Below are 25,239 nucleotides of genomic sequence, written 5' to 3' on the forward strand. Positions count from 1 at the left end.
TCTAAACTACTGTGCACCCCATACCCATGGGACCCTTTAGAACAATACTTTTAATACAAACTTCCCTTTCCAAAATTGTGTTGATTGTTGTTTAGAGGTTTTCCCCTTTTCTTTCACTACTACAAATTCAACAAATCCACTCCAAATAGAACTCTCTCCTTTTTTAAACACAGTGAGTTGAGCAGAGATGTCAAGCGCTCCATCTTGCCCGGTGACTCTTGATTACTTTCAGCCTGCTTGATCGCTGTCGGGCCACCACCACCTCCCTTGACCCTTGCCCGGCCTGGCTAATCAAAGTAGCCACGCCTATAACAACTGAATGGGCCACAACGATAATTAATGGGTCTTTCCTTGAGGGCAGGGTTCCTCCTGCTCTCAAGGAGACACTCATTAGGCCCATAAGAAAGAAACTAAACTTGGCGGCGGACGAAACTGGCAATTATGGGCCTGTTGCCAATGTTTCTTTCATGAGCAAAGTGGTGGAGAGGGTGGTTGCTGATCAATTTCAGGCTCTCTTGGAGGAAATAGATGCCCTGGATCCATTTCAGTTGGGCTTCAGGCCGCACCATGGTAGAGTGGTCGTAACTGACCAGATAGGCGGGGTATATATTGAATAAATAAATATAGAAACGGCATTGGTCGCCCTGTATGATGACCTGTTGAGGGAGGCTGACAGGGGTAAAATATCTTTGTTGTTCCTTCTCGACATCTCGGCGGCCTTTGAAACCATCGACCACGGTATCCTCCTGGGGAGGCTCTCCGAGTTGGGAATTGGGGGCCTGGCGCTTGCTTGGCTCCATTCCTACTTGGAGGACCGTCCCCAGAGAGTGCAGCTTGGGGAGAGTGTTTCGGCCCCGTGGAGTCTTAATTGTGGGGTCCCACAGTGGTCAATTATCTCCCCAATGCTATTCAACATCTATATGAGGCCGCTGGGTGAGGTCATCAGGGGGTGTGGGGCGTCGTGTCATCCGTATGCTGACGACACGCAGCTCTACATCTCCTTTCCTCCAACTGCAGGTGATGCCGTTTTGTCCCTCCAGCGCTGCCTGGGGGCTGTACTGCAATGGATGCAGGAAAATGGGCTGAGGCTGAACCCGGACAAGACGGAGGTTCTGAGGGTGGGTGCCCCCACTGTTGGCGGTTTGGGTGACTCCCTCTCATTTTGGGGGGGGTGACCCCTGCCGCGAAGAGTGGGGTTCACAGCCTGGGGATCCATCTGGACCCAGCGCTCACCATGGAGACTCAGGTGGCGTCGGTGGTCCGCACTGCCTTTTTCCATCTTTGGCAGATAGCCCGGCTGCGGCCCTATCTCGATGTGGGGGCACTCACTACCTTGGTACATATGCTTGTAATCTCGAGATTAGACCACTGTAACACACTCTACATGGGGCTACCTTTGAAGTTGACGCGGAAACTCCAAGTAGTGCAGAATGCGGCGGCCAGACTCCTGACCAGAGTGAGAAAATACCACCATATTTCTCCTATTCTGGACGCGCTGCATTGGCTGCCCATTCGGTTCCGTGTCGACTTTAAAGTTTTGATGTTTACGTATAAACCCCTAAACAGTTTAGGACCTCGATACCTGGCGGAACACTTACTCCCACCTACTTCTACCCGTGTCACTCGTGCGAGTTAGGAGGTGAGGCTGAAGAGCCTGACGCCGAGGCAGGCCCGGAAGGAAAAAACAAGAAACTGGGCCTTCTCAGCGATGGCTCCTTGCCTCTGGAATAATCTACCTCCAGTGATTCACTCTGCTCCCTCACTGGGTACTTTTAAAAGTCAGTTAAAAACATGGATGTTTAGGCAGGCCTTCCCCCCCCCCAAAGTTAATTCCTGACTTTTTGCCCTCTTCCCTCTAATTGATTCACTTCTTGCAGATTTATTTAAACTGTGTTATAATCTTCTTTTTATATATTTGTCATGTTTGTATGTTGTAAGCCGCTTAGAGTGGTCGTAATGACCAGATAGGCGGGGTATAAATAGAATGAATGAATAAATGAATAAATGAATGAATGAATGAATGAATGAATAAATAAATAAATAAATAAATAAATAAATAAATAAATAAATAAATAAATAAATAAATAAAAATATTTGAACTTATTTCTCCTCTTTTCATCTGAAGTTCAGTAGTTAATTTATCATTTAATGCAATGTCCCATACTTCGTTATACCAATCTTCTAATTTAATGTCATTTTTGTCTTTCCAGAACCTAGCTATTAATATTCTAGCACTTGTCATAAAATTGGAAATCAATTCCTTCAAACAGTAATCAAGTTCTGTCTTATCAAAAATTGACAAAAAAGCAACTTTAGAGTTAAATTCAATATCTTTTCCAAATATATCACATATTTCCTTGAAAATCAGTTTATAAAATTTCTGAATCAATGTACAGTCCCACCACATATGATAATACAGTGGTGCCCTGCATGACGACGATAATCCGTTCCGGGAAAATCGCTGTTAAGTGAAATCGTCGTCATGCGAAAAGCCTTTCCCCATTGGAATGCACTGAAACCCATTTAATGCGTTCTAATGGGGAAATTACCTCGTCATCCAGTGAAGATCACCCATAGGGAAGCCATTTTCCGAGCGCCAATCACCTGTTAAAATAGCTGCCCTGCGAAGCATGGGTCTGGAAAAAACAGGGCAGCTATTTTAGGAACCCAACGATCAGCTGTAAAGATCATTGTCTTGCGAATAAACGGTCCGCGAAGCACGGACCTAATCAACGTCTAGCAGAATTCCCCCATAGGAATGACTGTTTTGCGAATCGCTATAGCGATTGCAAAAAGTCATTGTCCTGCGGTTTCATCGTACAGCGGGGTCGTTCGTCTAGCGAGGTACCACTGTACTCTGGTTCCTCTTCAGATCGCATAAATCTTTCCCCTTTTGCCTCTGTTTTTTCTTTCCAATTTGGCCACATCCTTTTGGGAAGCATGGTCCAAGAACAGTTGACTCATCTAAAAATGGCCTCTGCCCCATGGAGGTTGCTTATCCTTGCCAAGGACCAATGTATCTTCAGTTCTATTTTGTCTACACAAACCCTTCCTCATTCATGTTTGGCAGGTGCCTCACACCTGTTTTACTCTTTTAGGCTGATAAGGATGATACCCACCCTTTTGGAACTCTGCTCTAGTGAAGAGCTGCCTCTGGCAACCTGATTGCAGTTAAATACATTTACTTTTAGGAACACTCTGACCTTATGAGGTAATCTAGTTTTCAATTGCTCTGTTAATCATTTGGCTTTATGTAATTTTTATATACAGCCCCAGAAGCAGAATGTTTATCACTTTTTAAAAAGTAAGTTCTGTATGGAATACAATGCAGAAGATTTGCTTACTGTAAGAAACATTCCACTGTGAAGCTAGTTTCTTTTAGATGATCTTGCATTCCCATTTAGAAACATTCTGAACAACAGCATGCTGTCAAGTTGATTCTCATTTGTGGCAACCCTTTTCAGGGTTTTCCAGATAGACAATACACATAAATGGTTTACCATTAATTCCTGCTTGGGTGCGCTCTGAGACAGTGCAGCTTGCCCAATGACTACACAGACTGGATCTTCTCCCAGGAGACACAGTAGGGAATCAAACTCCCAACATCTGGCTCAGCTGGGGTCACTGCAGTTCTTACTAGCTTTCTCTACTTTCTTTTTCAGTAAGGCAGAAAAAAAAAGAAACAGGTGAAAACACACAGACAGCAGCAGCTTCTCCCTTTAAAGCTGGAAAGTTCTACCAATCCTGGTAGAAGAGGCTTCCTCTACCACAAAACGGGACATGTTTGAAAATGTTGATACAGGATCATACTGACTTTTCTGTTTCATTGCAGGTTTTTTTAAAGGCAAAGAGGCCTCCTTATAATTTCCTGTTTTAACAAACCTATCTGTACATCCAACAGGAGAACACCATCTCTTCCTGGCAACTGAGACCTAAATAGACAAGACACCACTTCATATAAATGAAGTCTATTCCTCATTGATCGGAACTAATACTTCTGAGTAGTATTAACTCTTCCTTCCTCAAAGCAGTTCAAATCAGAACCACAATGTCTGCTATTTGCACTGGAGGAAAAGATTCCATTAGTATAAACGGTTTGCTTACAGCAAAAATAACAGATGTAGTAGGCTTAATTTAGATCAAATCACAACAGCCCCCCATCTCACCCACCAAATTCAGGTCTGTCTTCCTCACACCTGCTTTTTTCTTTAGAAAAACCATTTACACCATCCACTCCTTTAAACTACATTAGTGCTGTCTTATCCAGATTCAGCCTTGAGGTGCAGGTCTGCATGGGAAGTATTTCCTAGTAAAGATGCTTCTACTATGCACCAACAAAATGAACTCAAATGTCACTTTCTAAATCTGCACACTCACAAATGGTCAACAGGCTACCTGAAGCACATTTGAGCAAGATTCCCTTCCACTTATTTCACAAGTGCCAGCTTTTTTTATTCTAGAAGCAATTTTAAAGTTCTCCATTCCAAATACAATGGGAAAATCATCTATAAATAGTCTATATTTGAAACTGAAACAATGAAATCAAAACTCATCACTCTTTCTATTATGATACTTTAAGTCAGTGTCTCTAACTTTCTTGCACCACTGGCCACACTGGGAATTTTCAGAAAGTGTCATGGAAACCATCATAAAAGGCCTACTCTGATCTTTCACACAAAAAATGGAGGTCATGACAGAGATTTTAAAAAACCTATTTCACAGAAAGTCAATTTGATGTATTTTCCGTCGACTATAGAGCATACATCTAATCACAAGTATAGCCAGTCATTTTTAATGGGCATTTTTTTACTTTTTGCAGGGGCTAGTGTTTTGTTTTGTTTTTTTTGTAACAATTATGCTTACATTATGTTGTGTTTTTTTACATTTAAATCACTAGTCAGTAAGACTCAATTGAAATCATGATTTTAAAATGTAAAGATTCATTCTTGCTGATAGTTATAATCTTTGCAACCAGACAAAGATTTCATATTTAGAATAATAACCAGTCAGATTAGTAAAACAGCTATATCAGAACAAGTTTTAGTTTAATAGGTTAATCACTCATTTTTGGAGAAGAACTTACATTGTTTCATTTAATTAAAACAATAGCATTATATAGCATACATATTCTTGTATTTGCTTTGACATCAATGTGTGTTCACTGTTTGCACACAGATTTGCAGAACGATGGGATTAAGATCTTTTCCTGAACTTTGTTCATTTTATACTTTTTACTGTGAAAAAGTGCATGCTACCAAAATGTCAATTTTGCATGAATATACAGCTTCATGTTACATAACTAAATTCTATTTCATGCTAAATAACATTTGAACTATAATGTATCTTAAATAGAAAACTATGTTTAGATAGATTTTTACTCCAAAAGCATTCCATTTAACTAAATTTGATTTAAATTAAAAAATCTGATTTTTAAAAAATCATCAGTTTTAAACCACCCTGGATTCTTATCCCTCTTTGTTTGTTTCTAGCATGTGTGACCACCTATATCGAGCCAAAGGTGATAGAGTCCTAGGTGTTGACAGTCTAACATTTTTAAAAAACGTTTTGGAAAATGACACAGAAACTGAAATAAGATAGCCTGTGGAACTGTAGTCCTTATCTGACATACTAGAAAAACATAATAATAATAATAATAATAATAATAATAATAATAATAATAATAATAATAATAATAATAATAATAATAATAATAATAATAATAATAAATAAATAAATAAATAAATAAATAAATAAATAAATAAATAAATAAATAAATTGTTCAGAGTAAAGACAAAGGGGCTCGCTTGAGCGGTGTGTTTTGTGCTGTACTCGCATACCACTCCCCTGCTGAAGGGTATGCCAGTACATTCCCCTCATGTTTGCACCTTGTCTCTTCCCCTAATTTTTATTATACTTTTCCAGCTCAGTACTATGTCAGAGATGTCAGCCGCCTCTCCCATGATTTGCTCTCGTTGTCCCAAATGGTCGTATTTGAATTTAATTTGCCATTGCCTTTGGGGGTTCTTTCTCCTCTGTTTCTTTTATGACTGGGGTGTTTTCTGTTGGCAGGTGAGTACATTGCATATGGATGTATATTTGGTTGCTCTTAACTACCCAGAGTAGCGGCTCACTACTTATAGTGGGTGGTATATAAATGTAACATTTCTCTTTCTTTTTTTCCTCTTTCTTTCTTTCTTTATTTTTTCTTTTTTTTGGCTATTCCATCTTGGTAATCCTCTCTTTAAATTAATTGTTTTAAATTGAAATTTGTAATTTTATGATTTTATATATTTTTATACTGTTTTATTTTATTTTGTAAGCCGCCCCGAGTAGACATGGTCTAGAGGGGTGGGGTACAAATCACATAAATAAATAAATAAATAAATAAATAAATAAATAAATAAATAAATAAATAAATAAATAAATAAATAAATAAATAAATTTAAAACTTCATTGTTCCTCACATGTCAAAGACTGCTCATTTCAAAGCAGGACTGGAGGTGGGCTGGAGTGAGGTAGTGAAGTGAAGAAGGCTGACTGATGTGTTGATTTAAAAAAGAAATCCTGCCAATGCTGCCCTACAATTTCACCAGTTTTTATATCATATCAACCCTATGTCACATGGCTTTTTTTAAGGGTCAGGGAAATGGGCAATGTTAATGACAGAAGACAGCGGCCAACTTGTGATCCTAATGAGAACTGTGATTTAAAGTGCATTGTAGATTATTGTTTTGAAAATTATTCAGGATAATTTAAAAATTGCATGCGACAATTTAACTGCTATAGGAAACTTCAAATCAACCCAGAACAACCTGTCTAGTCATATCCTAATCCTTCCGAGAAACTGTATATGGATCAGAAGTGGACTCTACCACCCTTTAAACCCACAGCTCTCTTCTCTTGTTCAGGATCATGCCTAAGTATATGGCACACCTCTCATTCTCTCAAACTAAACTCTCCAAATACAATCTACTCTTCACAATCTTTTCTCTTCTCTCTCTCCCCCTCTTGGAGATCACCCTTCCTTTCTAAACACTCCACTCCTTTTTCTCTCATATCTCATCCTACAAGCATCTCTCTCTTTTAACCCTTTAAAGACCTCCTTCAACCACTTCTTTAGCTACTTACTGTATCCTAATCCCACTTCTGGCACATGACTAAGTGCCAGTCTTCAGAGGCCCCATCCTTTTTCTTTTCTCTGTGGCTGAAGAATGCTCAGGGCCCAAAAAGGGGCCCCCAGATATAAATCGGAAAAGAAAAGAGTGCAATGGATTTCTACACCTTTCCAATCATTCAAGATATTTAAGCTATCAAGACTGAAGAGCTACATTATATTTTCTGCCTCTGGAATAAACAATATAAGAATAAGCCGGATAGATAAATAAGCACAGTATACCTGGCTGATGCTGATTAATCATCCTATAAAATACAGCAACATCATACAACTATCCCTTTCAAACTATTAAATACATCTTTATCTTAACATTTCATATTTTGGAGTACTGAGCAGCAGTACTACAGCAGCACTATCATGGGAAATAAATACAATTATTATAATCTAAATATTGGTTTGTGAGTGTATTGAGCAAGTAGCTTCAGAGAACCCCTCCCCTCCCATGTACCCACACTAGCAAACAGTGTATTCCACAGAAATAAGAAGCAAGGTATTATTAGGTGGTATAGTAGCACCATCTTCTGGTCAGGCTGCCATTCAGGCTCATCTGACAAATATAATCTACTGTACCTCCCACCTCTTTTTTTTTTTTTCCCTTCAGGGGGAGTATGCAATACAATAAGAAACAAATAATATTTTCTCTTCAAGAGTGAGACATGAGAGAACGCTATAAGGAAGAAATACTGGAGAAAAACAGACTCACAAAACCTAGGAACAAGTAAAAAATATTTTCACCCAGATAAAGTATCACTGCAGGACTGGGAAAACACTATAGTCCTGTTCATATATTTTAGCCTGAAACTTTGAAGGCCTTTAAGTGGGTGAAGATGTAGAAACAAAAGTAATGCTGTCTTCTAATGTCTGCAGGGGTGCCTGTAAATGTAACACAGATCTCCAAATCATGCAGCTCTGTTGATATATACAGATGAATGAACTTCGAAATGCTTCTTCGGACATTCACACTGAACACATGAAGGCCAGTGATTTCCAGATAATGGAAATGTTGGGCATGAGACTTATATGTATGACTTCATCTCCCTGATGCTGAAAACTATACATGGTTCCAGATTATAATACTTACATTTGTCTTATATGTGGCACTTAAGCCATCTCAGAAAAACAACATGTATACAATTGTGATGACCAGCAAACATATCTTTTAACCCATAATTTTATAAGCAATGGTAATATGAAAGTAACCTCATACCTTGAAATATTTTCTCCTCATGCGGGTCATATTCATTAACATTACTCCAGAATTTATTCCAGTATTTCCATAATATGGATGCCTAGCAAAGCGATTGTACCATCCAATACGAGGCTCCTCATGTTCTGGTGCCATTGCAGCAATTTGAGAAGAATTAAATTTTTTCAGGAAAGACCAAATATCATCAACAGGTCTTAAGAACAAGATGTCTGTATCGACATACAGTAGAGAGTCCACATCACTGAGAATTAACTACAAAACACAAGAGATGTTGGAAACAATTCTTAGGTCAAACAATTCATCATGCCAGTCATACTGTCTAATAAGCCATCAAAGGAAGTTCAGTATCATTCCTTCCTGGTACATACTGTAAATATGTGAACACTCTTTTTATTTTCTATACCTATAAACTGGTTATACAGCATAAAAAATAACTATGTAACACTGGCAGTACATGGTCATTATTATTCCCCATGGGATAAAATTTGTGCTAGCCAAAATTAGTAACAGAAGCAAAAACACAACCACTACCACCTGATATTCAATTAGGTTTCAGCCACTGAGCCTTGTGGCACAGTGGTTAAACTGCAGTGAAGATTCTTCTCACTACTCGAGTTCCATCCTGACAAGCTCAGGTAACCAGTTCAAGGTCTGTTTGTTTGTTTGTTTAACTTAAATGCCGCCCACACTACCCAAAGGTCTCTGGATGGCTTACAAGAATTTAAATATAATAAAAAGATAAAACAATTAAAATACAATTAAAAACACAGTACAGTAGTACCTCGGTTTGTGAACTGGATCTATTCTATGCAACGTTACATAGTATGGAAATTTTGCAAACCAAAACGCCAGTTGTGCTATGAAAGGGGCGGTGCTATAAGCACAATGCGCCCTGGGAAAACCCTTTCATAGTGCGAAAAAAGAAAGAAAAAGAAAAGAACGCAAACTGGGGCTAGATTTTCTTAGGGATTTCGGTCCGTAAACCAAAAATTACGTAAACTGAGGCGTTCGCAAACCGAGATACTACTGTACTCTAAAAACTGGAGTTGACAAAGTTTGACTCAGCCTTCCACCCAGCTTGTTGGTGGGGGGCAATGTGTAGCCTGCACAATTAAACTGTAAACCACCAAGAAAGTGCTTTAGGTGCTATGGAGTGGAATATAAGCAGCACACTTTGCTTTTTGACATTTTGATAGCATTACCCTCATTTTAGTGTATTTCATACCATCAGAAATGTTACTGTCATTATTACTGGTATGTATTGCTTTAAATTCTAGAACTTACTCAGAACATGTATTAAAAATAGAAAATAATACATTCCAAATAAGTCACTGCTCAAAATTCTCTTCCTTAGCCTAGTAAGTTGTACTACAGTAGGCCAATTTGAATCAATGGAATCTACAGAGTAGTTGACTCACCAAATCCCAATGATTCAATGGGCATATTCTAGTGTAATTTACTACACAGAATTTCAGCAGTTATTTTCTGCATGGAACACAGATATCTACTCTCTTATCATCTGAAATGTTACAAGAAACAATCATTAGTTTGTATTTACTGAGCTCCTCGCACCTGTCTTGTCACCTTACAATAGACAGCTACATGTATGTATTGTTAGTAAATATGCACATGTGAGAGCACAAGTATCACCCTTGTTTCCAGCATACACAGAGCTGTCACCTACTCCAAAAGCTCCTATATATAGGTGTCTCTACCCCACCTTCAAGCTGGTATGAGGAGAGAGAAATGTCATGCTTAAGACTCAGACTGATTTTGGACTGCTATCTATCTGTCTGTCTGTCTGTCTGTCTGTCTGTCTGTCTGTTTATTTATTTTATTTATTTATTTATTTATTTATTTATTTATTGTATTTATACCCCGCCTATCTAGTCATTTCGACCACTCTAGGCGGCTAACAACATAAAGGATAACAAGTTCAAGAAAAATTCATAACAATTAATTAATTAAATAATTTTGCAAGATGAGAAAAATACAAAATAAATCAAATAAAGAGAAAAAGAATAAAAAAGGAAAGAGGATAGGAATTAACTGGAAGGGGAGGCCTGCCTATACATCCACATTTTTAGTTGGTTCTTAAAAGTACCCAGCGAGGGTGCAGCGCGAATCTCCGGAGGTAGATTATTCCAGAGGCGAGGAGCCACCGCCGAGAAGGCCCGGTTTCTAGTTCTTTCCTTCCGGGCCTTCCTCGGAGTCAGGCTCCTCAGCCTCACCTCCTGGCTCGCGCAGGTGACAAGGGTAGAACTAGTTGGGAGTAAGCGTTCCACCAAGTATCGAGTTTATTTATTTATTTATTCGATTTATATCCTGCCCATCTTGTATATTCTACCACTCTGGGCAGCTAGGTATGCTTTGAACATTGTTTCTACTTTGCCAAGCCAAACAACAGTCTGAATGAAATAAATAAAACTGCTGCAGTTGAACTATTATTTATTTATTTATTTATTTATTTATTTATTTATTTATTTATTTATTTATTTATTTATTTATTTATTTATTTATTTATTTATTTATTTATTTATTTATTTATTTATTTATTTATTTATTTATTTATTTATTGGACTTCTATACTGCCCCATAGCGCTACAAGCACTCTCCGGGCGGTTTACAATTTTTAATTATACAGGCTACACATTGCCCCCCCAGCAAGCTGGGTACTCATTTTACCGACCTCGGAAGGATGGAAGGCTGAGTCAACCTTGAGCCGCCTACCTGGGATTTGAACCCCAGGTCGTGAGCACAGTTTTAGCTGCAGTACAGCGTTTTAACCACTGCGCCACGAGGATTCCCTCGCTGATTCACATGTAAGTTGCATTATGTAACTCACAGCAGTGTATTGCTACTAAGTAACAAAATGCTATTCATAATACTAGGCACATGTCACTAGGTATTACCTTGCAATACACCAATACTCATTAGTAAGCATCATTCACCATGGTGTGGTACATAATTTAACCTACAGATATATATCTCACCAACAGGCCTCTGGCCCTTATTTAATGAAACAAGTTAAGGATGTTTTTCAGAACATCCTAGCTTTTCCATGACCACCATAACCACTTACTGGTAAAAAAAGCCTTTGAGAAGCACAGGGTTTGAATAGTTTCTTCCATTCTGCAGCATTCTCAGTTGGAAATGAGATGGGATACAAAGTGTAATTAAATTTTTCTTGGTATGACAAACTACCAAGCTGGAAAAAAAATGCCAATGTTAGTATTCAATTAAAGATATACAATAATAAAAAAACACTGAAAAGCCAGCTTAAGTTTATACTGCACTACTTCCCATTTTGGCTGTAACAGTAAATGTTTCCAAGGCTATAAAATTAATCAAACAGTTGTCAAAACAGCAAGCAATACTGAAATGTTTCTTGTGGACTGAGATGGTGTGAGAGGGTCCCAGTGTTAGGCCATCCCCCATGCCTTCTACCCCAACTGTCCCTCAGGTAATTTTTGCTGAACCACCCTACGTCTGGAAGGTAGTCATATCACCCCCTTTGAAGCCTCCAACTTTGCCAAAATTACCAGTGGAGGTGAAAGAGGAAAACAATAACAGAGAAGGCTTGCCCAGAAGCTGTAAGAACAGATGAGACCCATCAAGAGAAGTCAGGATTCAAAGGATCTAGAAGGGAGGAAGGAGATTCTGGCATTATGAAAGGGAAGGGGAAGGCAGTGAATGGAAGGACTGGTGGTGGCAGGTTGTGAAGGAGGAGGAAAGGAAGTAGAAGACCTATCCCTATGACCCCCACTTCCACCCAACTACAGAATTGGAGGAGTCAGACACAATTTAACTACCCCAGGCAGTTAGAGGCAGAAGTACAGGCCATCCAATGCATGACAAAGGAGAGAACAACTTTAAGCCTCTTGCACAGATACTCTAACTACCTCTTTGAATTTTGAAAGAGGCTCATATAAAGAAAAGAAACCAAGACCAATGGACAGAGGCTGACAGAATTTGGTTTGCTTGGTGTACACCTAGACATGTGTGGTTGTCAGAATCATGGCCCTCCTTCAGTACTCACTGTCTTGGTCCCTATTAAGTGCTCTGCTGCCCATAATAAAACAGAAACTCGTGCTCTCTTCTTCGCCTCCACAACACTGAAGCTGGGAAGAGGTGGTGTTAATTTCCACCAGTGTGAAAACAAGCTTCCACTTCACTCTTCATCTGAATTCTGAGCTAGAAATGGAAATAGCTGTGACCCTTTGTCTGCCCGGCACTTATTTCAGCCAATATGCAGTACATCACAGAAGTGAGTACAGTACACCCCCTCAGATTTCATAAATATTTTAGTATATCTTTTCATGTGACAACACTGAAGAAATGACACTTGGCTACAATGTGAGTAAACAGTGAGTAAACAGCTTGTATAATAGTGTAAATGTGCTGCCCCCTCAAAATAACGCAACACACAGCCATTAATGTCTAAACCACTGACAACAAAAGTGAGTACTATTATGCTTTTTGCTTATCCAAGAAATATTATATCCCAAACAGAAAGTAAAAAATAATACAACCAGGTTTTGCCAAATTCAGATTCAGCCAGCAGATTTATTACCCTTTAAGCCACTGGTGGGAAACAGATTAAGACAGTTCTGAACACCATCTCCCACAGTCCCTCAACACTGGCTTTAAGAGGGGGCGGAGTGAGGGCAGCGAGAGCAGAGGGAAATTCCAGGGCTCTAGGAACCCTCTACAAACTCTGGATCAGCAGACACCCCCCCCAACAGTGGAAGGGGGGGCAGGAACCTACAAGAGAGTAGGTCTTACAGCTAAGTGGAGCAGAACTCCAAATTCAGACGGCAATCTGTACCCTTTCCCAAAAAGCATCTGATCCAGGAGATGCCATGTCTAGTGATCTAGCTTCTTAACCCCGTCCCAGGGGAAAGTTTGGAGAAACTGTATTTTCTGGACTCTATGTGAGTACCTGATGTTTATTTCTCAGGATGCAAGTTTAGCTCAAACTGAGCTGAAGCGGAAATAAAAGGCTGGAGACTTTCTTATCAACAACCTAAACAAAACAAGCTGCTGAGAAGCCTGTAAAGAAAGAGGAGGGCTGGCTGCCAAATAAAGAGATCAAAAGAGCAGTTAATTAAGGGGTAATTAAGGCATAAGCTGGTTACTACTTAATGGTCCCTTTAACTACCCCTGAGATTTTCACATGCTTAATTTCTATTGTTATTCTGTGCCTGAAACACTGGCTAAATCTTAACTTGTCACACGTTAAAGGAACAAAACTGAGAGCTGTGGAACAGACAGCTCTACCATCCCCGTCTTGCCCTGTTGTTTAAGAAGACCTGAGGCTTTAAAGAGTGTGTGGGAGGAACTGCATGCATGAAGAGTGGGGATTCCCATGCTGACTTTGTGTGGTCAGTGGATGATGGACTACAAAATAAAAGTGTGTGGTTTGAACAGATGAGCACAATTAAGTAGAAAATTGATATATAAATCCTGTGTGCTACGTGGGAGTTGGGCCTGTGCCCGCCCACTTAGGACGAAGATTGGTCTGTTTATTGTTTTACTGTGCCTGGATGGAATTTGGATTACATGAAGAAAGAAGGACCGGATAGTGTGGAGCAAGGGGAGGTGGAAACTCAGGTGGACCTACTGGAACTGTAAGAAGCTGCATCAGTGTGCCTGAACTTTTAAAGCCTGAACCGTTGTGAAATTGGACATTGTTATGCATTTGATATATTTATGGTTTAGGTACAGTTAGGTCCCTTTTGAGTTAAGAACTTTAGGGGCAAGCTCAAACAGAAAGGGCAAACAGAGGTCTACTTCCCAGTGGACACTGCTATTTTAAAAACAATCTATATTCAGGATATAGAAATGCCAGCTAAGGGCAGCAAAGAAGACTTTTCCAGTCAATCTACAAATCTATCTAAATTAATAACTCAAGATCCTTTTAAGAATTACATGCAGGAGATGAAAACAAATATCATTAAGCAACTTACAGAATAAATGAAAGCACATACTTTAGAACTTAAAGCCCAAACTTCAGAACTTAAAGCGGAAAATTGAACAAAACACTTAAAAAAATCATTTCATGCAAGCAGTAGAAGCAGCATAACAAAGTATCATGGAAGTGGAGCAAGAGGTGGAGGAGATAAGGGAGGGGAGAGTCTCAGACCAGGAACGCTTGATGTATCTGGAAATAGAACGAGAATCATATTGCTCAAGAATTCAAAATATTGAAGAGGAAGAAATCAAAGACCTAGAGCAGTTGTTAAGTGAGGAATTAACCCCACAAATGGGAATGGAGCCAGAGGAATTTCAACAATCAACAGAATTTTTTTTCAGAATGGGCACAAGATATACCAGGAAAAATAAGCTACCAAAAAAGGTGAATATTAAATTCCTGAGAAGACCAATAAAAGATAAATTATTAGAAGTGAGTAGAGATAATAAACTCAAAGTCAAAAGAGCAGAGATTAGAGTGCTAAAACAAGTCCTTTAGGCCATGCAACAAAAAGGCAAGAATATGCATTTCTGACTAAGATACTGGGGCAAAGAGGCATTCCATTTATGTGGCTAACAGGGCATCTTCATAAATTGGGACTCTAAAATTACCTTGAATAACACAATGAAGGCCAAAGCATTTTTAAGAGAAATGAGATACAAACTTGAGTTGAAACAGATGAAATTTTCAGAGGAGAATATGGAGGAGGAAGATGGCGACGAGGAGATAATGGCACAAGCAGCTGGGAGAAAACCCACCTCTCCAATGATAACAAGACGTAAGCAGAAAGCAGGAGAAAAAAAACAGTAGTAAGTCATCTCAAAATATCTAAAGCAAAACAGTATCCTGTCAGTGAACATGAAAGGACTTAATTCGGTCCAGAAACGGAAATTGATTTTCAACAAACTATTTAAACTAAAGTATGAATAATCTGTATCTAAGACTCTCATCAAAGACAATGGTAGACCTCTGTTAAAAAACTCAAAACTAGGTAAAGTCTTCACAGTATCTGACCAGCAAAAGAAAAGAGTGGCAACCTATGTAAAAAAGGAGCAGACCCTAAACTGATATATGCCTTGAAAGATGGAAGAATACTTATGGTTAAAGTCCATAAAGCGGGAGAAGAAATGTCTGGAAGTCCACAGCTGCCCATCACTGCTTTAATCATCATTTTAGCAATTACATCACTACCCTTGAATACCTACCATTTCTCTGAAATTAGGATGTAACAGATCTTCTGCAAAAATATGAAACTGTAGAGGTTTAATGCTGAAAATAATGGCAGATCTCAACATAGTAACTGTTTCTTCCAGCCTTTCACCACAGGCTACCACTGCCAAGTGCATCTTCTCAGAAGGCTCAGTTTTCACAAAATTGTACCTAATATAAACAAAACAAGATGTAGTAATTATTTCCAAAGTTCAACTTTAAATATAACTATTTTATGTTACAACATACTGTAATGTTTATTTGTACATTTCTTATTTGTACATTGTTTTTACATACAAATAAAATATTAAGATCTGCAGGAAATTCAGAGAAGCAACATGAATATGAAGAGAAATGACAAATGTTTAATGTTTTAAAATCAAATATTTTTGGTTTTTTAAAACAACTAAATGCATCATAAAAACAGAACAACTTCTATTTTTACCGTTCATACTTATGCTATTTATTTAGAGGTGTTTATGTTTGTCTTTTTGGACTATACAGAGAGCAACACCATGAATCTGCACATCTCTAAATTTTATTTATTTATTTATTTATTTATTTATTTATTTATTTATTTATTTATTTATTTATTTATTTTATTTATATCCCGCCTATCTAGTCACTTAAGACCACTCTAGAATATTTTGTTGAGATTGTCTGTTTCACACTGTCTATTATAATAATAATGTCCCAATATATATTATTACTGAATCTGCACATTGTATATCCTTACTTAATCTAATTTCTAACCGATAAAAATAGCTATGTATTATTTTATTATTGGCTAGCCAATAAATAATGATAAACAAAAATAGACTAGCCATTAAAAGCTAGTTCAAAATATAATAGTAATTTGACTAACAGAGCATTAAAAATTAGCATGAACACAATGTCAGGACATTTATTTATTTCAATTAGTTTGAATAGACTGCAGACACATGAAGTGAACAGTAAAATAATCTCCAAGTGTTCCAAGTTTTTCAAAATTCCACAGAGGCAATGATTTTTCACACTATCTATGTATCCATATAAATTGTTATTTTTTTATTTCATTCATTCTTCTACATTTATTGCTTTCTGTCTGTTGTTGGCATCTTGTGCTTTCTGTGAGTTTTTAAAAAAATTCTTGTGGTGTGTAGCAGGAGTTTGACGGTTGTTTTCTCTATGTTTATGCTCCCACCTTTGTTGCAAACTGCCCGGAACAGTGGCATGGATGCATGGATGTGTCAGGACTGGGGCCTTGCCGGAACCTGGCAACCTTAATGCAGGCAGAATTGGCCCCATCTCTCTGGGGAGAACTGATCTAAGGATTGCAGGACTGGGCCCTTTTCCTGCAGCTGTTGCCCAGCGCCTCAGGAGTGCCACCTGTGGAGGCTGAACTGGAGTAACAGGCCTTCCCTCGTTGTTCCTGCCTTGCCTCTTCTGCATCTCAAGACCCTACTGCCTTGATATGGTTCCTCCTGGCTTTGACCCCTGGACTGTCTGACCACAATTTGCATCATCCTTCCACCCAGCTGCTGTTTGGATTCAAAAACCCAGCTGGTTGGTCTCTGCTTGTGCTGTGGGGTTGGTTCTACTTTGCTCCTGTGGTCTTGCTTTGGACTAGGCCCTGGTGCTTCTTTGATGGATGATACTTTGAAAGGGAGAAAGTGAAGTGCACACATTCGTTCAAACACTAGTTGATTTCTGGAAACTCACCAACATTTTAGTGTTGTATATTTGTTTTTCATATAATACAGTGGGTTCAATGCCAGATTTATCCTTTCTTAAGGAAATCATCTTGAAACCATTCATTATAGTACAGTTATTTCTAACCTTGGATCCCCAGACTACAACTCCCAGAAATCCTGACCAACACAGCTAGTGTTGAAAGCTTCTGGGAGTTTTAGTTCAGGAACATCTGGAGACTCAACATTGGGCACCACCCTTATGGTGTCAACACAGTATTTTCTGTGACTCATGGGCTTTCAATTTGAGAACAAACTCCTGGCATCTTCCATCTATGCCACACAAGGGTAGAAAAATAAATGTGTCCTATAATTGCTTCAGTTAAATGTCTAAACACATTGAAGCAGTGTTGAAGCCAACTCTACTACACAAAGTATGCTGTTTCAGATCAAAACAAAACACTAGTTAACTAATTTGTAATTTACTCTTGTTCAAATTCCTGCAACTTTCCCTGTTTGAAAAACAAGAATCTAAAGATCAGTTCATTGATGGAATTCTTAAATACAAAAAGAGTGAATCAAGAATTATTTACTCCCATCTTCTGTTTAAAGGGACAAATAAGCATAGCTAAATGATTCCTAGATCCTCTTCTCTTAAGTCTTTTAGTGGCTTCAACCAAAATCTGTCATTCTCCTTTCACAAAGCTGGCAGTAAGATGTTCTAACTGGAAGAAACTGGAAAGTTGGCTAGAATGAGTCAGGATTAACAAAGCACCTGAGAAGCACTATGAGAGAGATGATATAGCTCTGACTCTTGATCAATTTCTTTATTTTTCTCAGCTATTTTTCTGCTATACCAGATATGTGAATTTTAATGAAGGAAGAAAGGAACATTTCAAGCTTGCAGTCACCTATACTTTTTGAAAACAACAGTAGCAGTGGGATATAACCATTAAGGTTAGGCTTCAAAGACCAATTTTTACTTCCTACCCATGCATGTTACTCCCAAGACGTATAAGAACACTTTCAAACAAAGTAAAAGATTCACAAGCAATGAAAAAATCAAAACACACACACACAAATACATAAAAAATAATATAGCACTTTTCACAGATCCTCATGCTTGTTCAGGTCTATTCTAAATACAGTATGGGGTATTTGTGCCCCTGGAAATACAAATATTACACCACAGGTGCCTGGAAATTCAAATTCCCCCCCCCCAACTGGTCTAGTTACTGGTCACTGCACAGCATGTATGGCCAGCATAATTCCCATCATGCCAATAATGGAAGTAGCCCAGCCCATGCTTCCCCACATATCTAACTACTCCATCAAGGAGGTGGGATGTTGAGTCTCCCCACTCAGCTGTTGAGTGGTCAGCTGCATGGGGAGATGGGGAGGCGTTGGCCAGACTACTTCCATAGTTGGCACAATAGGAACGACATTGGCTGCATGCACTGAGCGGTGACCAATAATTAGACCTGCTGGTTTGGGGGGAAGGACTGGAATTTCCAGGTACATGTGGTGCTGATATTCATATTCATATCCCCAGGGATACAAATATCCCATGTTATTCTATTCTGAAATATTTGCTAAGTCTGACAGAGAACTATAAAGAACATATATTTATTATTTATATAAAATTTTGCCCCACTCCTTTAAAAGGGATCCAAAGTGATTTATATCATTAACTGTAAGTATACATATCCTGTTCAAGTTGGTGCAATGTAAAGTTTTTCCTATGAAAGTGTGCCAGGCCTTATGCCCCAGCAGCCAACATAATCGATCTCATGACTCACATCGTTGTACATTACATGCTGCAGTTGTGTAACTGATTGCCTGGTTCACGACTGTGTAATTTATGGTGTGGTTGAATGATTCATTGTTAAGTTCATGCCTGTTGCACAACACATTTGCAGAAGTGCTTTGTGGACATGAATTCCCTGCCCCCATTGCTGGTATCCTGTTATATCACCAACTGCTTCTTATCTACAATAGCAGTTTGAGAAGCACAGGTCCTCTTCATGGTGCAACTCTTTGGGTCTTAGACACAGCATTCTTAAAATCACAGAAAAAGATACCCAAGACCATTCTGTATAACAGTATTAAGGAACCGCATGAAGCATGTTTCGGTTGAACCGAAATTAAATTCCATTGCAATAAAGGAAGGATCTGTACAAAGCAGTAACTAGTAAATCATTTCCAAGAGATTCATTAGTAGTTTTCCCAAACCATCTATGTACACACTGTGCTAAATATTGCTAAGTTTGCCTCACGGCCTGTACAGACTCGCCGTTTCAGGTGCGGGGTGGATCAGGCTACAAAGGGTCTGTTGAGGTCCGGGAGAGGAGCGATGTGCCATTTGGTGTGTTTCATCCATCCAACAGCAAAGAACCCATTTATAAACCAATTAACTGTCAATTAAGTACTTCCGCTGATCTTCTGCGGAGGGTCAGGGGAAGTGAAATTAATTTTTTGACGTGGCTCGTCTATTCCTCTGTCAGTGTCATTTCACTTTCTTCTTTACCCCCTCCCTGCTTCCCTTCCCTCATTCTCTCCCCACTTTTTTCTCACTTTCTCTCAGAATCTGCAGTCACAATGGCAGTTGGAAGCTGAAGCTGCCATTTCCCAGCTAAACAGGCTAAGTAGCAAGCGTGCCAAAAAGAATGCATGTCTTACTGCTGGGCCAGAAAGATGTGCGACAGTTCTTAAACCAGAAGACTGGTTTTCTTCTTTGACATGGAGTGGAAGGCTTGCCCCCCCCCACGAGGGGTCATTGAACATCAGAGTGATTACGGGTACAGGGAGATATGGCGCTGGCACAGCCCCAACTCGTTTTAGAAGAATGGTGAACAGATGTTTGAAGGCTGTTCACTGTTCTGGGACTGTGACCAACCGTCAGTATCGATGAAGCCAGATCAGCTGACCCTCTAAAACTGGTGTTGTTGAATGCCAGGTCTGTATCTAACAAATTCCAGATTCATGATCTCATTCTGGAGGAGGAGGTAGATCTGGCGTGCATAACCGAAACCTGGATGGGCGGGAAAGGGGGTGCACCCTTGACCCCTGCCTGTCCTCCCGGTTATGCTGTCCAGCACCAGGGCAGACTGGAGGGGCGGGGGGTAGCCATTGTGTATAAAAATCTGGATGTTACTAGGCGCTCCACGGTGGTGAAGCCAGGTTTGAATGGGCCACAGCAATAATTAATGGGTCTTTTCTGGAGGACAGGGTTCCTCTTGCCCTCAAAGAGACACTCATTAGGCCCATTAGGAAGAAACCTAATTTGACGGCAGACGATATTGGCAATTATAGGCCCGTTGCCAATGTTTCTCCCTTTTCTTTCTCAAAAAGAGTTTAAATTGAAATCTGAAAATAAAAATCTTGAGGAAGCCTACTAATTTAATATCCTTAATCCAAAACACAACCATCTGTCAAACATACTGGAACAGTTCAGGCAATGCTCACTCAAGTTAGTAAGATAGATATGCACAAGCATTTTGCACATGTACTCTATCTTTATATTACATTCTTTTCTCCTGTCTTTTGAACCAATGCAGTAATCCAAGGATTCTTCAATTAAATACAATTTTGTTTTACCTCTAAACTAATAAACCACAGTTATCAAGTTTAAAACCTGTGTGCCTGTGAATGGCTGGCTTCAATATTAGATTTATATGCCCTCTCTCCTTCCCCTAAACTCTCAGATTCAGTGAATTACTGTCTTTAATACAAATGATAATTTTCTCTGTAGATGTTCTAATTACATGTAATTTCCCCACTTTGTCTGTGGCTGGTGGTGCTTTACTTTGGCTGAGATAGGAAGCTACAGCTTACATTTAAAGGAAATAGCCAACTGAAGCAATACAAATGAGAGAAGGAGGGAGTACAGAAGAACAGGATTTGTTCATGAAATACAAAATCATGGTATACTACCCTACAGAAAAAAATGATGCTTTTGTGAAGAAAAAGATGGAGAAGGCAACAGTCTTATTTCTGAGGTTAAATGCCTATGTTCAAACATAATAAGAAGTGCTGGATAGTTCGGTGGTTTATGTATCTGGCTGTGGAGCCAGAAGATGGAAGTTAATTCCATACTTTGCCTCTCAACAAGGGCTGGACTTGATAATTTCCAGCTCTGCAGATCTAAGATGATGACGTTGATGATACTATAGTTTTCAGGTGCCCCTCCTCCAGTGTCCAGGAAGAGGAGATTGGAATTTTTAACTAATTGCAATTTACCATTATGTCTGAAACTGAATCAATTAGGTCAGTGGTGGCAAACCTTTTTGGGCTCGCGTGCCCAAACTGGGGAAAAAACAAAAAAACAAAATGGGGTGGAAGAACCGGAAGTGGCGGTGGAAGGCGGAATCCTGGGCAAAACAGAGTCCCGCCTCCAAATGGATAAAAATGACTATTTAAAAAAATCAAATTGATTTAACTCACAATTTAACTTTTAAAAACAGATTTCTTGAAATTTAAACCATCAAAAAATCAGGTGTGGTTTTTTAAAAATTTTTATCGAATCCACTGCCTCATTTGGAAAGCAACAGTGGGAAAGATGCTTTCTATGACTTTTTTTTTACCTACACTGCAATGCAAATAAAACCTGCTGCAGCAAGACAGAAATGGAAGTGTACAGAGATTGTTTAGGGTAGAATGTGGGAGAAGTAATGCTTAACGGGGTAGAGTATAACAGAGGTAATGACTTTGTCTTTTCAAAGCCACCATTCTCTACAAACTACTTTCCTCCCAGCTAGGGAATGTTAGAGTGTCTTTATATATCTTTCTCACAACATGATTGTTCTCCATACACATCAACCACTTCTAAACCATGCAGTATAGCTTTTCATTTTTTTTTAAGTTAAGCAACTCCAGTCAGCATGCAGTTTGGCCTTTTCCTGCCATATGATTGAGCTTTATAATATCATTAATTTAAAGAAAGAACTAACAGAAGTTTATTATATTCATATAATTCTACTGTAAAGGTAGACTGCATGACCAAACATTTGGGGTCATTTTTCTACACTGCATATAGCACCTTAGTTGCAAACCAGAAAGCTTTAATTTTTATTACAATCAGTATGCATATCTGTCTGATCTATCAGAATTTGAAAATTGGATTTCTTTTTTTAAAAACCAATTAACTAAATTGGCCCAATGTCTAGAATGCACAATAGGGACTCCTAAACAATTAATAATTATTTCAACAGCTTTTATACTCTCAAATATGTATTAAGATGTCTAAAGTGAGCTAATGAATAGCCAAAGCCTACCTAAGAGCAGCTTCCCAAAAGCAGTTCTTCCCACAAACATCAGAGGGCAGCATCCAATAGGAATTCCAGTAAGATAGAGATACATTCTTACACCTAACAGGATAAGACAGAAACAACTCTGTGTGAATAGTTTGTTTCAATTTACTGTAATCGTGTAATGCCTTATGCATACTTCTTTGTTTAAAAACCACCCACTTACTGATTAGTGCTTTGAGACAGAGTTCCACACACAGTTTATCATTAATCTATATAAAAGTACAGACCAAATGTAAACAGAGTACTGCATGTATCCTGAGTATGAAGCCCAAAGGCTTCATACATATTAATAAGTAATATATGGGGTACTGCTCTGAAGGCAGAGTAAGCGGACCTTACTCTTTTCAATATGATTCACTCTCCTGTAAGGTAACCCAGGATTACAACCTTAGTATTAGGCAGATTTTCCTTTAAACAATAAAGGTCTTCTAATGACAGACCGCAAATCATTTTATTACAATCACAAGCTCAATCATCACAATTATCATAATCAGGTAACCAGTTCAATTCCTTAGCAAAAAAAGAAATATCCCATTTTTTAAAAAAAATACATGGAAGAAACTGTGATAAAAGATTAAGGCAGGAAAAGAGTTGTTTTATACTAGAAAGGTTCTATCCATAGAGATATGACTGATCACTGAACGGTGCCTGATGTGAAACATTCGTTGTACAAATTGCAGAAGGCAGACTGGACCACTGTCTTCATAAGCTGCTCTTTTGAGAAGTTTTTTTTTTTCCTATTTCACAGATTTCATACTGCCAATTCTACAACTTTTCAGTGATGCCCCACATATTATTGCAACATGCTATGATTCTTTTCTTGTCAACTTGGGTCCTATATTTCCTTATTCCTTTTGGTTTATATTTGACTTTTTTTTCTTTAGGCCATCTGGGCTATCAATATTACTAATACTGTATTACTATAGACTACCTCATTTTTTTAGACTCCTGGACTGTTATCTGTCCATAGTTCAGGCAGTGCTTATAAACAGTTAATTTAAAGCTTATGAATGATACCGTTCATATGCTTCAGAACTAATGGAAAAGACACCTCAGATCCTAATTTGAAAAAACTCCAATCTCTTTACTGAGTGTATTTAATACCACACCTTACCTGTTAGAGTAATTAGCACTTATCTATTTTCTTGGTGTGTGTATTTTAAGCTTTCCCATCAATATTTCAGGTGAATTGCTACCAAACTAGAATAGAATTACTATATTTTGCCAAGTCTTTGCTCTTCTCTAGCAAGGCTCATCCCTGCTAGTTACCAACTATCCTGGGCAACAAAAAGCCTATCAAATACCCTCAACCTCAAACATCTGTCCTAGTAACAGGCTGTTTCATGCCAGACGTCCTAGTATCTGGTCCCCATCATGACAGTTAAAACTAATAAACAGGTATAATGAGGAATCAGGTGTGCTAGCTACAACCACACACTATATGTGTGCTGACTATTAAACAATGCAGTTTGAAATCATGTAAATGAGAGTAGATAAATAGGTACTACCACGGTGGGAAGATAACGGTGCTCCGTATCTAGTTGCACTGGCCACGTGACCACGGAAACTGTCTACGGACAAAACGCTGGCTCTATGGCTTTGAGATGGGGATGAGCACCGTGCCCTAGAGTCAGACATGACTGGACTAAATATCAAGGGGAACCTTTACCTTTACCTTACTGGATAGAGTGATGGACTCAGCCATGGAAGCTTACTGGAGGAGCACAACTGGTAAAACAATTCCTTAAATATCTCACTCAAGGTTGCTGTAAATTGGTGCACAACTAATGGCACATTCATACATACTCTAATAGTTAACTGTTAGTCTGCACTGAGGAATCTGCAAAAGCTTATGTGTTTTTAAGATGAACTGCAACTAATCATCTACTTTAACCCTACAAATGCAATCTATTTAGAATGATAGATTCCCTGCAACTGGCTATCCTATTAGCTTGCTAAAATGCATTTTAGCCATGTAGAAATGCCGTCACAATATACTGGGTACACAGTGTCATGACTCACATGCTACAGTAGGTGTATTTAATTCACAGTTTAAATTTTGAATATAGATTGTTTGATAATTTAAATAATTTGATTTTAAAAAATTATTGATTTTTATCCAGTGTGCTCACAAGTGAAACAGAATGCACAAAGGCTCTGAAAGAGAGGTTATAATTTCCTAGATTTTTCTCATAAACATATCATAGGCCAGCTTTCAAAAATAAATCCAATACAAGCTGAAAGCAGTTATATTTGATTTGATACAGTTTTAACAATAAAGCTGCTATAATTACAGTAACTGATTAATTTTAAAGTTGCAAGCTCCACAATAAATAGTGCTGAGAGATTGTGACTAATCTCTGCTCCTCCCACATTAAAAACACTAAGGTAGAGACACAAGTCTGTCCTTGCACATGGAAAGACATCAGTTGAATTAAGATATGTCTCTCATAAGACTAATATTACGCATTAAACTGAAGCTCCCTTCAGCAGCTACAGCAGCCATAATCATCATTATCATCATTATCTGCAACATGGGCAACATAAATGGAATAGCGTTAAAAAGTGGTGATACTATAAAATCACTATCAAATGATGAAAATTATACATTTGGAATACTATGAGCAGATAACATCCTGCACACAAAAGTTAAAGAAATGACAGAAAGGGAATACCTCAAAAGAATGCAGAAAATC

General features: G+C 38.6%; 1 protein-coding gene across 2 annotated transcripts in view; it reads right to left on the bottom strand.

The window, feature by feature from the left end:
* The window catches only part of GXYLT1 (glucoside xylosyltransferase 1), a 55,200-nt gene that overhangs the window by 12,923 nt on the left and 17,038 nt on the right, over positions 1-25,239 (bottom strand). Inside the window, exons 2-5 of one of the 2 annotated variants that reach the window (XM_073000470.2) lie at positions 22,508-22,600; positions 15,561-15,735; positions 11,464-11,589; positions 8,382-8,633 (exon numbers count right to left, since the gene is read on the bottom strand). In XM_073000470.2, coding sequence (XP_072856571.2) covers positions 8,382-8,633; positions 11,464-11,589; positions 15,561-15,735; positions 22,508-22,600 — 646 coding nt within the window. The remainder of the gene's footprint in view (positions 1-8,381; positions 8,634-11,463; positions 11,590-15,560; positions 15,736-22,507; positions 22,601-25,239) is intronic. The other variant, XM_073000471.2, reaches the window with a different exon arrangement.

This window comes from Pogona vitticeps, chromosome 5, assembly GCF_051106095.1.
Source record: "Pogona vitticeps strain Pit_001003342236 chromosome 5, PviZW2.1, whole genome shotgun sequence".
NCBI lineage: Eukaryota > Metazoa > Chordata > Lepidosauria > Squamata > Agamidae > Pogona > Pogona vitticeps.